A 15120-nucleotide genomic window follows, 5' to 3' on the forward strand; every position below is an offset into this window, starting at 1 on the left:
CCAATATAGCAAGCTGGACAGAAAAATAGCAAACAAAAGTAACACAAGCAGAACTTAGCTTATGCAGGGCAGACAGGCCACAAGACGATCCAGGAGAGAGCAAGACCAATACTGGAACATTGATTGGAGGCAAGGAACAAAGAACTAGGTGGAGTTAAATAGAGCAGCACCTAACGACTTAACCTCGTCACCTGAGGAAGGAAACTCAGAAGCCGCAGCCCCACTCACATCCACCAGAGGAAGCTCATAGACAGAACCAGCCGAAGTACCACTCATGACCACAGGAGGGAGCTCGACCACAGAATTCACAACAATTCACCTGTCCTCCGTTCCGGCGCTCATCAAGCGCGTCATCGCACCCTCTGAACTGAAGGTCACAGGCCGAGGACCGGGAAGATGGCGGCGCTCAGCGGTGGAACGGAGGACAGGTGAATATAGGTGATACTCACCCTCCTGGCGGTCCCTGCTTCTCTGTTGGAGATCGCGGTGTGCGTTCAGTGTGAACGCATACCGCGATCTCCTGGGAGCGTCACTCTGTGAGGCCCAGACTGCGCCGGTGCTTGCGCAGTCTATAAAGGCTTCGGACAGAGTGACGCTCCCAGCGTTATATTATAGATTACCGGTGACTACCAGTGGGTTTAGTTTTATTTTCCCCTCTACTATGTCATCTACATTAGTCATAGGCGGCAGAGAAATACAGTGAGAGATGGCCCGGCTATTAAGGGGATTGAGGATTCTTTTTTTTACCTCTTTTTAATTTTGTAATAATGTAAAATCCATTTTAAAAAGTGAAAGTGGAGTCATACTCTGACAACAGTGTTCTCAGCAGTGACCTGGGAGTCAGAGATGCGTCCATGCCTCTTCCCCATGCTTTCCCCATTTCATTTGTGCACTGTTTCCATCTATTTCAGCGATTTTCCTGACCTCCTGTTAGGGTCTTCCAGAAAAATGCTCCAGTTTCCCGTTGACTTCCATTATACTCGGTACTCAAATCGAGCACTTCCGAGTGTCCGACCTGCTCGATTCCAGTACCAAGTACTCTAGCATTTTAGTGCTCGATCATCACTAATCAGGTTAGGCAATGCGAAAATGGAAGGAGTGTTACACACTGGGATGTAAGGGAAAGAAGGTTCTTGTACATTTAGTGCTGAAAGTCTGCTTATGAAGACCTGCCTATTCAAAAAGAGCTATGATATGATAAGTAACAGAGCATGAGAATCAAATAGTTTCTGGACTCATCAGACTAGTATTTCTTTGGGGGGATGAGGGCAGCCGTGGCATGCTTTTCTACAGGTTTTGGGAGAAAAGGCAAGTATGCTATAAATCAGAGCTGGGCAAAATGTGGCCCATGGGCCATATCTGGCCCTCTGGCAGTTCCTGTCCAGTCCGCGGACCATGACAGTTCAGGGGCTGAAAACAGTGGCCTACGGGTCACACCTTGCCCTGCCTGCCCAGCCTGTCTGCCTCCGCCCACTGTCACCACTAACTGCATCTTCTGTATTCTCATACTGAACATGGGCAAGCTATAGGGTTCTCATGCTGGACATGGGTAGGCTATGGGGTATAATGCTGGACATGGGGAGGCTATGGGGTCTCATGCTGGACATAGGGAGGCTATGGGGTCTCAGGCTGGACGAGAGGAGGCTATGGGGTTCTCATGCTGGTAATAGGGAGGCTATGGGATTCTCATGTTGGATATGGGGAGGCTATGCGGTTCTCATGCTGGACAAGAGGAGGCTGTGGGGCTCTCAGGTTGGACATGGGGAGGTTGTATGGAGCTCTCATCCTGGACATGGGGTGACTGTATGGGACTCTCATGGGGAGGCTATGTAAAGTCTCATGCTGGGCATGCAGAGACTGTATGGAGCTCTCATGCTGGACATGGGGAAGTTGCATGGGGCCCTCATGCTGGACATGGAGTGGCTATGGGGTTGTCATGGGGAGGCTACGTGGAGTCTCATGGGTAGGGTATATGAGGTCTCATGCTGGACATAGGGAGACTATGAGGGGTCTCATGCTGGACATGGGGAGACTATGAGGGGGTCTCATGCTGATCATAGGGAGACTGTGGGGTCTCATGCTGGACATGGGGAGGCTATGTGGGGTCTCATGCTGATCATAGGGAGACTGTGGGGTCTCATGCTGGACATGGGGAGGCTATGTGGGGTCTCATGCTGATCATAGGGAGATTATGTGGGGTTTCATGCTGGACATGGGGGGGAGGCTATGTGGGTCTCATGATAATCATGGAGAGGCTATGTGGGGACTTTTACGGTGTACAGGGGCTGTGTGGAGAATCCTACGGTATATAGAAGGGGCTGTGTGCAGGCTCAAATAGTACATAGGAGGTCAGCATACTTAATTTTGCTCAATATTAATATAGGGAAAATTAATTGCCCACCCCTGCTTTAAGTCGATGTTCATACAGAAGATTTGGAGCTCTGTATGAGAGACTGTAAATCAGTACAACGTTTTGGACCTTTTTAATAAATGGATATACAAATGGAGCATGTTCCAGTAACCGCTGCTCCGGTTAGACATATTAAATACTTTTGATCCATTAATCGGTTTGCATTAGACTGAGGATTCTAAAAGAGAGCTAAAAACAATAAGGCCATGTTCACACAGTGCGTTTTTTACCGCGGAAACGCAGCGGTTTTGCCGCTGCGGTTCCGCGGCTGTTTTCCATGCAGGGTACAGTACACTGTACCCTATGGAAAACAGGACCCACTGTGCACATGGTCCTGAATTGAAAAAAAAAAAACGCACTGATTAGCTGCGGTAAAAAAGAAGTACCATGTCACTTCTTTTTGTAAAACAGCAGCGGTTCTGCACCCATAGACCTCCATTGTGAGGTCAAACCCGCAGTAAAACCCGCAGATCAAAAATAGATCTGCGGGTTTTATTGCGGTTCGTGGTGCAGAACCGCTGCAGCAGGAAGTGCGGGGAAGCGGGCGGAAGTGCGTGGGTGGAGTGTGGCTGCCCCGATCCCACCCCCCCATGCTCCGATGCCCCTCCCCCATGCTCCGATGTCACCCCCCGTGCTCCGATGCCCCCCCATGCTCCGATGCCCCCCCCCCGTGCCCTAATCTCCCCCCCTTATACTTACCCGGCCTCCCGGTGTCCGTCCGTCCGTCTTCTCCCTGGGCGCCGCCATCTTGCAAAATGGCGGGCGCATGCGCAGTGCGCCCGCCGAATCTGCCGGCCGGCAGATTCGTTACGAAGTGCATTTTGATCACTGAGATATAACCTATCTCAGTGATCAAAATAAAAAAAATAGTAAATGACCCCCCCCCTTTGTCACCCCCATAGGTAGGGACAATAAAAAAAATAAAGAATTTTTTTTTTTTTTTCACTAAGGTTAGAATAGGGGTAGGGTTAGGGGTAGGGGTAGGGTTAGGGGTAGGGTTAGGGGTAGGGGTAGGGTTAGGGGTAGGGTTAGGGGTAGGGTTAGGGGTAGGGTTAGGGTATTTTCAGCCATTTTAACCCTAAAAAAATTCCTAGAAAACACACAGACTCTGGCTAGAAAACTGCATCAAAAAACGCATCAAAAAACGCATCAAAAAACGCATCAAAAAGGACCAAAAAAGGACCAAAAAAAGGACCTGCGTTTTCTGCCAAGAGCTGCAGTTTTTTAAAAAACAGTCCTGAAAAAAAAAGGATGGAAATCAGGAACGTGTGAACATACCCTTAGAATTTCTAGAGCATATAGACAGGATTTGTTTTTTTATCATATCATTGAAGCAGAAGCAGAAAATGACAGATACAGGTGTGTATGGGTAAAAGCTTAGGAAATATTCAGAGAATCACTGAGCCTGTACAGGAAATTGCTTTGGGCAAACTCACAAACAGAACTCAGATTTTGTATTTCAAAGTTGATAATAGTACGAGCGTGATCAGACATGGGCATAATAACCAGGACGGGAAGGATAAGCCACGGTGTACTATGTCATCCCACACCACATAAGAACTCTATGCCTTTGGCATAGAATTATATTAACTCTACTAAAATATGATGTGAATGTACGAGTTTGCCTTTGGTGAATATTTAATTTTTTGCTTTTGCATTGTAAAAGAGAAAAGAAGAAAACCAGGTAAAGTTGGATGTGTGGCAGACTTCTGGGCTTATTTAATCTCTTGTGTCATTATGTTAAACACTGAAGTTAGCGGTGCATAATAGAACACACATTTATCATTCTTACATATAAAGTGTTCAAATTTGTTTTATTAGCAAAATTTGCAAACTGTGATCTGCTTTTGCAAAAGAACAATCGAAAAAGGTAAGCACAGCTATGTTAGATGTGCTGAGTGGTGATGATCAGACATTAAAATGCTCCAGTGCTCGGTGCTCGAATCGATCAGGTCGGACACTCGGACAGTCTCGACTCGAGTAATGGGTATGATGGAAGTCAATGGGAGACTCGAGCATTTTTTTGGAAGATCCTAATAGGAGAACTAGGGGAAGAAAAACCGTTGAAATGGATGTAAACAGCTCTTAAACGCAATGGGAACAGCATTGGGAAGACGCCTGGACCCAGCTGACTCCCAGGTCGCTGCTGGAAACTAAATAAATAAATGTAAAAAATTACGTGGGGTTCCCCATATTTTTGATAACCAGTCAATGTAAAGAAGACAGCTGGGGGCTGACATTATCAGGCTGAGAAAGTCCATGGTTAACTTACCCTTCCCATCCTGTGAAGATCTGATGTGGGTAGCAATAATCACCTAGGCAGGTTAACGATGCAACTATTTTCTATTCCTTACATCCATGGTTTTACAACAACTCTGGGTAGATGGCCAAAATACATTGGCAACAGTCCGGACCGGAGTCACCACCCAGAGCACCTGGGAAAGTTTTGGGGCCTTGAGCAAGCGGGGGGACACTGGCCATCGGGGACACTGGCATGCTGTGGGGCCCACAAGGGGGCCCCCGTTTGCTTAGGGCCCCGTCACTTGCAATACTTACCTCTCCCTGTTCCTCCGCAGCTCTGGTGGTCTTATGCATTTTCAGACTCTGTGACATCTCAGGGCAGAGGGCACAATAGCGCCACTTCTGTGCTCCCTCTGGCCAGGTCCTCCCGTAGCCTAATAATACCAGCCCGCAGCAACCCCAGAATTGGTGCATCACATTTCGCCAATTCTGTTGCTTTTCCCAGCTCTTCCCAATTGCTCTGGTGCAGTGGCAATCGGGTTAATATTTTTGGGGGTTGATGTCAGCTGTATAATGTCAGATGGCATCAAGCCCACGGTATTCACGGTGGAAAATGAAATGCTAGGTGAAATCCCAAGAAACAATGAAAACCCTATATTAAGGGTCACCAATCTAACCCAAGAAGAGGTGCGAAACCGGCTAAATAAGATTAAAATAGATAAATCTCCGGGTCCGGATGGCATACACCCACGAGTACTAAGAGAACTAAGTAATGTAATAGATAAACCATTATTTCTTATTTTTAGTGACTCTATAGCGACAGGGTCTGTTCCGCAGGACTGGCGCATAGCAAATGTGGTGCCAATATTCAAAAAGGGCTCTAAAAGTGAACCTGGAAATTATAGGCCAGTAAGTCTAACCTCTATTGTTGGTAAAATATTTGAAGGGTTTCTGAGGGATGTTATTCTGGATTATCTCAATGAGAATAACTGTTTAACTCCATATCAGCATGGGTTTATGAGAAATCGCTCCTGTCAAACCAATCTAATCAGTTTTTATGAAGAGGTAAGCTATAGGCTGGACCACGGTGAGTCATTGGACGTGGTATATCTCGATTTTTCCAAAGCGTTTGATACCGTGCCGCACAAGAGGTTGGTACACAAAATGAGAATGCTTGGTCTGGGGGAACATGTGTGTAAATGGGTTAGTAACTGGCTTAGTGATAGAAAGCAGAGGGTGGTTATAAATGGTATAGTCTCTAACTGGGTCGCTGTGACCAGTGGGGTACCGCAGGGGTCAGTATTGGGACCTGTTCTCTTCAACATATTCATTAATGATCTGGTAAAAGGTTTACACAGTAAAATATCGATATTTGCAGATGATACAAAACTATGTAAAGCAGTTAATACAAGAGAAGATAGTATTCTGCTACAGATGGATCTGGATAAGTTGGAAACTTGGGCTGAAAGGTGGCAGATGAGGTTTAACAATGATAAATGTAAGGTTATACACATGGGAAGAGGGAATCAATATCACCATTACACACTGAACGGGAAACCACTGGGTAAATCTGACAGGGAGAAGGACTTGGGGATCCTAGTTAATGATAAACTTACCTGGAGCAGCCAGTGCCAGGCAGCAGCTGCCAAGGCAAACAGGATCATGGGGTGCATTAAAAGAGGTCTGGATACACATGATGAGAGCATTATACTGCCTCTGTACAAATCCCTAGTTAGACCGCACATGGAGTACTGTGTCCAGTTTTGGGCACCGGTGCTCAGGAAGGATATAATGGAACTAGAGAGAGTACAAAGGAGGGCAACAAAATTAATAAAGGGGATGGGAGAACTACAATACCCAGATAGATTAGCGAAATTAGGATTATTTAGTCTAGAAAAAAGACGACTGAGGGGCGATCTAATAACCATGTATAAGTATATAAGGGGACAATACAAATATCTCGCTGAGGATCTGTTTATACCAAGGAAGGTGACGGGCACAAGGGGGCATTCTTTGCGTCTGGAGGAGAGAAGGTTTTTCCACCAACATAGAAGAGGATTCTTTACTGTTAGGGCAGTGAGAATCTGGAATTGCTTGCCTGAGGAGGTGGTGATGGCGAACTCAGTCGAGGGGTTCAAGAGAGGCCTGGATGTCTTCCTGGAGCAGAACAATATTGTATCATACAATTATTAGGTTCTGTAGAAGGACGTAGATCTGGGGATTTATTATGATGGAATATAGGCTGAACTGGATGGACAAATGTCTTTTTTCGGCCTTACTAACTATGTTACTATGTTACTATGTTACTATGAGAGGAGTCTATCAGATATCCCCTTTACTAACCCTCTAATGAAACAAAAAAAAAAAAAACACTTTATTTTAATAAAGACTCCCCCAAGTTCACCAATTTATTATCAAAAAATGTTCCGATGTTTTCCTCATTCCCCGATGTCTCAATCGTCTGTGAATAGCAGTAAAGTACAGGTAGTGATGATAAGTCTCATCAGATCCGCTGGCTCTGGCTAAGCGCATCGTTATTCTTTAAATTAATAATAATAATAATAATAATTAAGAAAGTTAAATTAAAAAAATACATTATTACAAACACAAAAATTGCAGTACTGGGCTATGATTTATCCATGGTGGTAGTAATTTAGCCTGTAGAATAATTATAGTGATAATCGCCTTGTTGTAATATAGGACTTTTATAAGATATTGTTCCCTATTTTACAAAACAACTAAACTTCCAGACTCACAACAGAAGTATATCGGGCAGGAGATGCTGGTTAGTCACGAAGTCCTGCACCTGATGCCCTCCACTGCCAACAGTACTTAAGGCGTGCCAGGCAGTCAGCAATTCCAGATGTTATGGCCGCCAGGAGCTTCCTGCGTTGTACCCCCAGATTCCTTTTTATGGCAACTGTAATTGTGAAAACGTCACCCCTTCGCAGCGCAGGTTTTACTGAACCGTGCAAAGTTTTGGAAGAAGCTGTCGTATGGATTAGTGGCTCCCGCTGTGATAATGTGGATGGTTTTATTTGCCATCATATACAATTATGTTGTCGCCTTCATTTGGGCAGAAAAGTAAAAATTGTATGATTGATAGAATCTGATATGAAGGAGCACATTACAACATGGATGGATATAGCCGAGAGTCTCCGCGCCATGAGAACTTAATAGAAGAGCTCGGTTTTTCCTAGAACAATAGTTGAGCTTTTGGAATTTGGAAAAATCTCGAAATATGATTTGAGTAAACTCTTGTTCTTATAAGTTCTAGGCTGATGAAAAAACATATGGTAGGTTTAGGCCAAGTTCAGGTGGCCATACTAAAACTCGGGCTACTCATGTCGGCAAATACAGATGTGACTGGCTCCATGTGAAGCTCTGTATTCTAGTCCTTACAGTGGATATGCACAAGTCTGGTCTGTAAATCCTAAATGTAAAAGAACCTGGCACTCAACTTCAATGCAGGTAGCTTGATTATTTTTTTATTGTGTAGTACCAACAAAACGTTTCGGTCTGATCGACCTTCTTCAGTTACTACAAATGTGAGAAAAAATAAATAAACAAATCAATAAACGTTCTCATATGTACAACTCGAGAGGACCAAAGAAACAAAACATAACAAAAGTATATACAACATGTAGAAAAAGGACCACTGTAATGGACCCTTGATTTGGAATAGGAATATTTTGTTGTACCCACGCCATTTATGAGGATTTCTAATATTAAGATACGACCTTTTTTGAAGGTCGATTAGACCGAAACGTTTTGTTGGTACTACACAATAAAAAAAATAATCAAGCTACATGCATTGAAGTTGAGTGCCAGGTTCTTTTACATTTATGATATTACGGCGTGGGAACCTACCTGTGCACCCCCTTAGCTGTGCTCACGGCCAGAATAATATATGATATGATATTTGACCACGCGGACCATTGGACAACCATGTACCCCGTGTGGCAATGAATGGTATGTGTGCTTTTCCTGTGCGCTCCGTGGTGCACACGTCCATAAACCCCGCTCGTCTGAACTAACCCTTGAAGGAAGGATCCATGTTTGCAAACATTTCATAAACGCTTCAAGGCATCTAAAATAAAGAATAAAGCAATGTAGCACTTTTGCCTACAGCTGTTGTAGAGCGCCATGCAAACAGCATATAAACCTTATGTAATCTGATTCTGTTGGCATAGTCCTATCTGTCCCCTAAATGTGTGTTACAGGTATTGTCCTTCCTTACGATATTGAGGATGTATCCTTGGTCATTTATATCAGATCGGTGGAGATCCGACATTTGGCAACCTCACCGTTGTGAGTAGGCCATACTGTATGTAAATAGAGAAAGGGGCACAGTTGTAGAGCACAGTTCATAGTGAGCACCGCATGGCTCCATTAATTGTGCAGTGTATGTAGGACATGAGCTGCCGTTCTTGGAAACTGTCGTTATATAGTGAACAGAGCCACACAGCTCTGGCTCCATTCACCGCTTACATTCGGCCGGTGCTCATCAGTGGTGATGCCATTTGATATAAATGTCCTATCCATACGATATGTCATCAATGTCATAAGAAAGGATGAAAAAAGAAAAATCAGCAAGATTTAATACTAAGGACTTACATAGTGGACACTTGGGTCTTCGTTGGGCCCCCAACGTACATGACTGTATATTCCATGACCATCGTCAGCCTGTGATACTGGAGGAAAAGGTGCAATGGGGTCAACAAGGTTGGGGTACAAGTCTGCAGTCACTGTATGTGACTACAGACTTGTGAATCCTCCCAGCTCGCAGGATCCACATGTACACATAAGGAGAAACCTGTCAATTATCTGGAGCAATGCAGGAAGAAACCAGACAGCGACAAAGCCAGACTAGTCTTGTCACAGCCCTACAAGTCTTGTGCTTTGAAAATTGCAGTTCACAAACGCTCTACATCCAATCTCACTGAGCTAGAGCGAGTCTGCCAAGAAGAATTGGCAAATATTTCAGCTTTTCGATGTGCAAAGCGGGTAGAGAAAGATCCCAATGAAACACATTTGAGATAGTGAGTGTAATGTGAAAAAATGTGAGATAGCTAACGGGGTATGAATACTTTTTCAAGGTACTGTATATATCTTCTCTATGTTGCTAATAGTTTGCATTTACATGTAATGTCTTTCAGGGGGGACCATTTGTTGAAGTATTTAGTGCTCAGGGAAAGGATCCCGTGGCCAAGTGGAGACTATTTGGAAGTCAATCAGCAATCTGGAAAGTAAGGACTAATACAGTAAATTTTATATAAGCCTCTCTCTATATTTCCAGATGGTAACCTTTACATTTTGTGGAAGAGCAGCATTTCTGGCTGCACACTTCAGATTTAATTTGGATAATTTTATATTACTTTTTGACTCGTGTTAGATCTTATTCCGTTAATTTTATTAATATATTAGATTGTTGAGATATCAATTTTTTTTTAGATTTTGTCTTTTTTTTATAGCTTTTACCAAATGGATCAATATACCTAATAGTCAACACCCGATCTGACCTGACTATATAATGAAGCCATGATTGGATATAAATATTACAGATATTCAACAGACAGCCGTTGTTGACATAGTTTTCTATGCTGGTTTTATTAAGGGGCAATGTTGTGTCTGACTGTGGGATAATAGGGGTTCTTCATAGTGACGAGCGAACGTGCTGAGGTAAGGTGTTATCTGAGCATGCTCGGGTGCCAACCAAGTATCTTTGGCATGCTCGAAAAATATGTTCGAGCCCCTGCGGCTGCATGTCTTGCGGCTATTCGACAGCCACAACACATGCAGGGATTGCCTAACAAACAGACAATCCATTTATGTTTTGCGGCTATTGGACAGCCACGAGACATGCTGCCACGGGGACTCGAACGTATTATTCGAGCACGCCGAAGACACTCGGCTAGAACCCGAGCATGCTCAGATAACACCTTATCCCAGCACGTTCGCTAATCCCTACTCTTCATCCAAAACAGCATCCCAAAAAAACAGAAATAAAAAGGGGCTCATATTTGCCATGACATAAGTGCAAGTGTGATAACTAACCATGCCTCACTGTAGACAACCCTTTTCAAATGGGACCTGCCATGGCAATCACCTGATTGCCGTGGACCTGGGTTCCGATACAACAGCAACAGTAGGGAAAATGTAGGGTAAGAAAGCGGCCATTTGTTCAGATAATTGTCTACTATGTGGTGTATGGACAGGACATATCCACAAGATTGAGAGCTGATGACCATTTATGTGATGTTCTTATTAGTGATGAGCGAATATACTCGTTACTCGAGATTTCCCGAGCACGCTCGGGGGTCCTCCGAGTATTTTTTTAGTGCTCGATGATTTAGCTTTTTTCGCTGCAGCTGAATGATTTACATCTGTTAGCCACCATAAGGACATGTGGGGATTCCCTAGCAACCAGGCAACCCCCACATGTACTTATGCTGGCTAACTGATGTAAATCATTCAGCTGCGGCAAGAAAAACTAAATCTCCGAGCACTAAAAAATACTCGGAGGACACCTGAGCGTGCTCGGGAAATCTCGAGTAACGAGTATATTCACTCATCACTAGTCCTTATGACTTGATTCATCATATAGTCAGGGGTTATATCACTAATTTTATTGTAGACTCTACTGTGTAATGGACAAAAAGTATTTCATGAAGGAATTCTACACTTTCGATCATCCCTATTTGTTAGAAGGGATTATGAAGTGTTTTCTTACTGGGATCCCTAGCAATCAGTTGACAATAAATGCTCAGATTTCCTCCGCAGGAGAAATTATGCACATTGTGCCAACTCACATCAATGGATTATTGGTGTAATCCAGGACAGGACAGGTCCTCCAGAGTTACAGACATTCATTGAGACCAGTCTTGGATGAGGATCTTAAATAGGGGCCTTCTAAAGGGTCTCTCAACATTGATCTTCAGGAGCACACCGCTTCACTGCCTCCCAGCTTCTTGATGGTGTGCTCCTGATGACTGATGGTCCAGACCAGCTGCATGGATACCCTGCTGGTTTGAGCCGTGCTTTCTCTGCTACAGCAAAGGAAACTTTGCCTCTGTAGCATCGTAGGAGAGCAGAGACACCGAGGCTCCATGGATGCAGTGAACTGGACAACCGGACTTTAGAAAAAGCATGTAAGCAACGTTCTCCTTGCCTAAGTAGTAGACTACAGAGATTGCCGGTAGTGTAGACAACTCTAAGTACACGATAGAATTAAAAATCTTTACGTTCTTGAGAACAAAGAGGATTTTTAACAATACGTCAAATAAGAAGTTGCTTGTTCTTTTAAGCACTCAGCAATTTTGACCATTTAAAGAGAACTTTTTGCTGGAAACTTAAATTTAAGCTGGATATCTTCTTCAATTTCTGCTGTCCTCTTGATTTTGGAACAGTTTTCCTTTTTTTTCTGCGTCCCTCCGTTACAAAGATGTAGCCCTCGGTAATAGTGCAAGCATTCTCTTCTGCGCGTATACGACAAGACTTGTATGGGGGCGTGGCCGTGTTTTGATTGGACAGCATCAGAAGAGAAAAAGGAAACGCCCACAGAGTCATGTTTTGGAATGTTTCGAAGGGAACATTTGCACTATTATTACCAGGGGCATAACTTTGGAACGGAGCGGCACAGAAAAAAAACAAAAACTGTTCCTGAGTCAGTGAAGAAGCGGCATTTGGAGTGGGAACTTTTTAACATAATGAGATAACACCTTTTAACTCAGTTTTATAAATCAGACTAAGCCTTTTAAGAATGATGTCCAGGTTGGAGATAAATCCCTGTATTAGCTGTAATGTAAAAAAAGGAGTACAATTTGGGGATCTTCTGAGTTTTCCTTTCAGACATACAATGAGCAGAAAAGCCATTACTATTACATGTACATACCCTGGAATTACCACATTAGTGTCAATAAAAGTATTAAAAAAGTATTAAAATCGAATGTAGTCACCCACTGGCTATATATCATTTTGCTAGGCAACAATCTAAACCTATTCTAACCTTTTACTAGCAAACAGCATGCCTTATAATAAATGACATTGATTTCATTAAAGAGCATAAAGTTTCCTTTAAATCCGTACTGCAGGGTGATAATACATAGTAATGGCAGCACTCGTACATTTCACACAGCGGTGAGTGTCGTAGCAGCTGATTTATTTTTAATCTAAAAATAATAACATGCTTTAGCAAAATTGATTAGGACAATTGGTGCGTGGTTTAATGAACAGCATTCACCCATCATTCAGCCGCTTACAGTACATTACCTGTGATCAGACGCTCCTGGGGGGTTTAACGTCTGCTATTCCAAAATGAAAAAGAAAAAAAAAATGAAAAAAAAATAGAATCTTCTTTGATCAGTTCTGCTCAGTGATTTTTCTAATAGCATTTGATGGCTAATTTATTATATTTTTATTAATATGATTCAAGGACTTTGATAAGGGAGTGAAGAGTTTCGTCTTTGTCCTTGAAGGAAGCAGCCAGACGATCAAGATGCAGCTGCCAAAGGAGAACAAGCAAATGCGTAAGTGTCCTGGAAGCGTCGGGCTTTGTCCTAACTTTACCCTTATTTGGCCAAGAAAACAGACCCATTGGGGGAGATTTGTCAATAGATTTATCTAAGTGCATCATGTTATGTGAGAATATTACAAATTACGCCACATTTATTTATGTAACATGATAAATATGACTGGAATATAGTTTTGGTTTTCCTCTAGACCACTGGCATACAAAAGTCTCAAATTTTGGTGCAAAGTTGACCATCAAGTCGTGTAACCAATGCCTTGTGCCAAACGTTGAGTTTTGGATGATGGAGTTGTTCTCAGAGCATCTCCTGTGACTTTTCTGTGGGCCATTACTTATAATTATTTAGATTACCATACCATGTGGAACTGCGGTTCGACGGGTCCACAATTATATCCAGCAACCAATTGTAATACGTCACATTTTTCTTTTTATTCCCCTTTTAAAGGCTCATGAATACTTAAGTGATTTTCTCGTAAGAAAATCAGACAAGTTTCAGCAGTGTTTTTCATCAGAATTTTATCAGTTTTTCTCTGTTGAGAAAAATAAATGTTTCTTCACCTTCTCCTATCCATCAGTCTGTAAAAAAATGGACCTCACTTGGCTGGTTTCCAAATTTTTCATGGACTCATGGACTTTCACTGGTGAGGTTGATCCATCACGCAAATCAATATCAGACATGTCTCCATGATTTTACACTGACCACACAGGAACCAAAAAATCACGGAAATATGAACATTCCCTTAGTCTTTTGTAGGTATGGGTGCTATTTGTGAAAAACATGGGTAGCACACATATGTGAAAAATTGATGTGTGAATGAGCTCTTACTTTTCCACAACTTACACCCAATTGCTTCACGTGACATGATTCCAGTACATATCTGTCAAGATTCTGCAATGCTGGTAGGTGTAGGCTTCACTAAATGACAGTAGAGAGGAAGCAGGTCTGCACCAAAACAGAGCTGACCTGCAGTGCATCAGTGAGGCTACCACAGGTGGCAGCAGAATAGTCAAACAAACCAGTTCTATATAGTCAGTAGCGCAGTACCAAAGGAAAAGACAAAACACAGAGTCAGAGACAAGCCAAAAGGTCAGTAACAGTCAGGAGCGGATAAGCCAAAGACCGAAGACAAGAACAGGTCAGGATACAGGTCTGCACCCTAAAGGGAAACACTGAGTCAAGACGGGAACAGGGGAAAAAACAGAGACACGGGTTCAGGCAGCTAAAGCAGCAGGACAAATCAGCATATACCAGAGTCAGCTACACACACCGTAGGCAAAACTATGACTGACACAGCCTGCAGGATGCAACAGAGATAAATAGCAAAACCTGAAACCAGACTGAGGCTGAGAAAAGTTAACCCCTGACATGATCAGACCGGGAAAAGGGAAAACAGGACTCAAAACCCTGTCTGGATCATGACAATATCAACATGTTATTCTGCATCCGTTGGGATCATTTTTATGGCGATATTCTTTGGCTTCTCATAATCCTCTCTTGGATGTCTACAACAATGGCAGCTGTCCAAAAACATGATTGTCTATATTAACTATATTTTTTTTGAACAGCCACAGATCCCGTGTTATGCCACTCATGCACCAAATCACATATACTGGAAAGTCCAGACAATGACCATGAAAACATTCGTGTGGTTCTGCGAGTAAGGCGCTTTTACACGGCAGTATTTGGTCAGTATTTTACATCAGTATTTGTAATCCAAAACCATGGCCACGTATGCCGAGCATGGTTTTTCCTTCGGGTGTAATCCTAAATACCGCCAAACCCTGACCTACTGTCCCAACCCATTCCTTAAATAAAACACAACCAATTATATTCTTTTTGGATATTTTGGCCACAGCAGCCAACTTTTATTAACAAAAATAACATAAACAGTAATACAATCAATATATAAATTCGAGGGGAGGGTTCTTGGAGCTAAAA

The 15120-nt window shown here is 43.0% G+C and overlaps 1 protein-coding gene across 1 annotated transcript in view; it reads left to right on the forward strand.

Annotated features, from left to right (window-relative positions):
* The window catches only part of CFAP20DC (CFAP20 domain containing), a 396453-nt gene that overhangs the window by 33113 nt on the left and 348220 nt on the right, over window positions 1-15120 (forward strand). Inside the window, exons 3-4 of the mRNA XM_069736631.1 lie at window positions 9811-9900; window positions 13086-13179. Of these exons, the coding sequence (XP_069592732.1) occupies window positions 9811-9900; window positions 13086-13179 (184 nt within the window). The remainder of the gene's footprint in view (window positions 1-9810; window positions 9901-13085; window positions 13180-15120) is intronic.

The sequence above is a fragment of the Ranitomeya imitator genome, chromosome 8 (assembly GCF_032444005.1).
Source record: "Ranitomeya imitator isolate aRanImi1 chromosome 8, aRanImi1.pri, whole genome shotgun sequence".
NCBI lineage: Eukaryota > Metazoa > Chordata > Amphibia > Anura > Dendrobatidae > Ranitomeya > Ranitomeya imitator.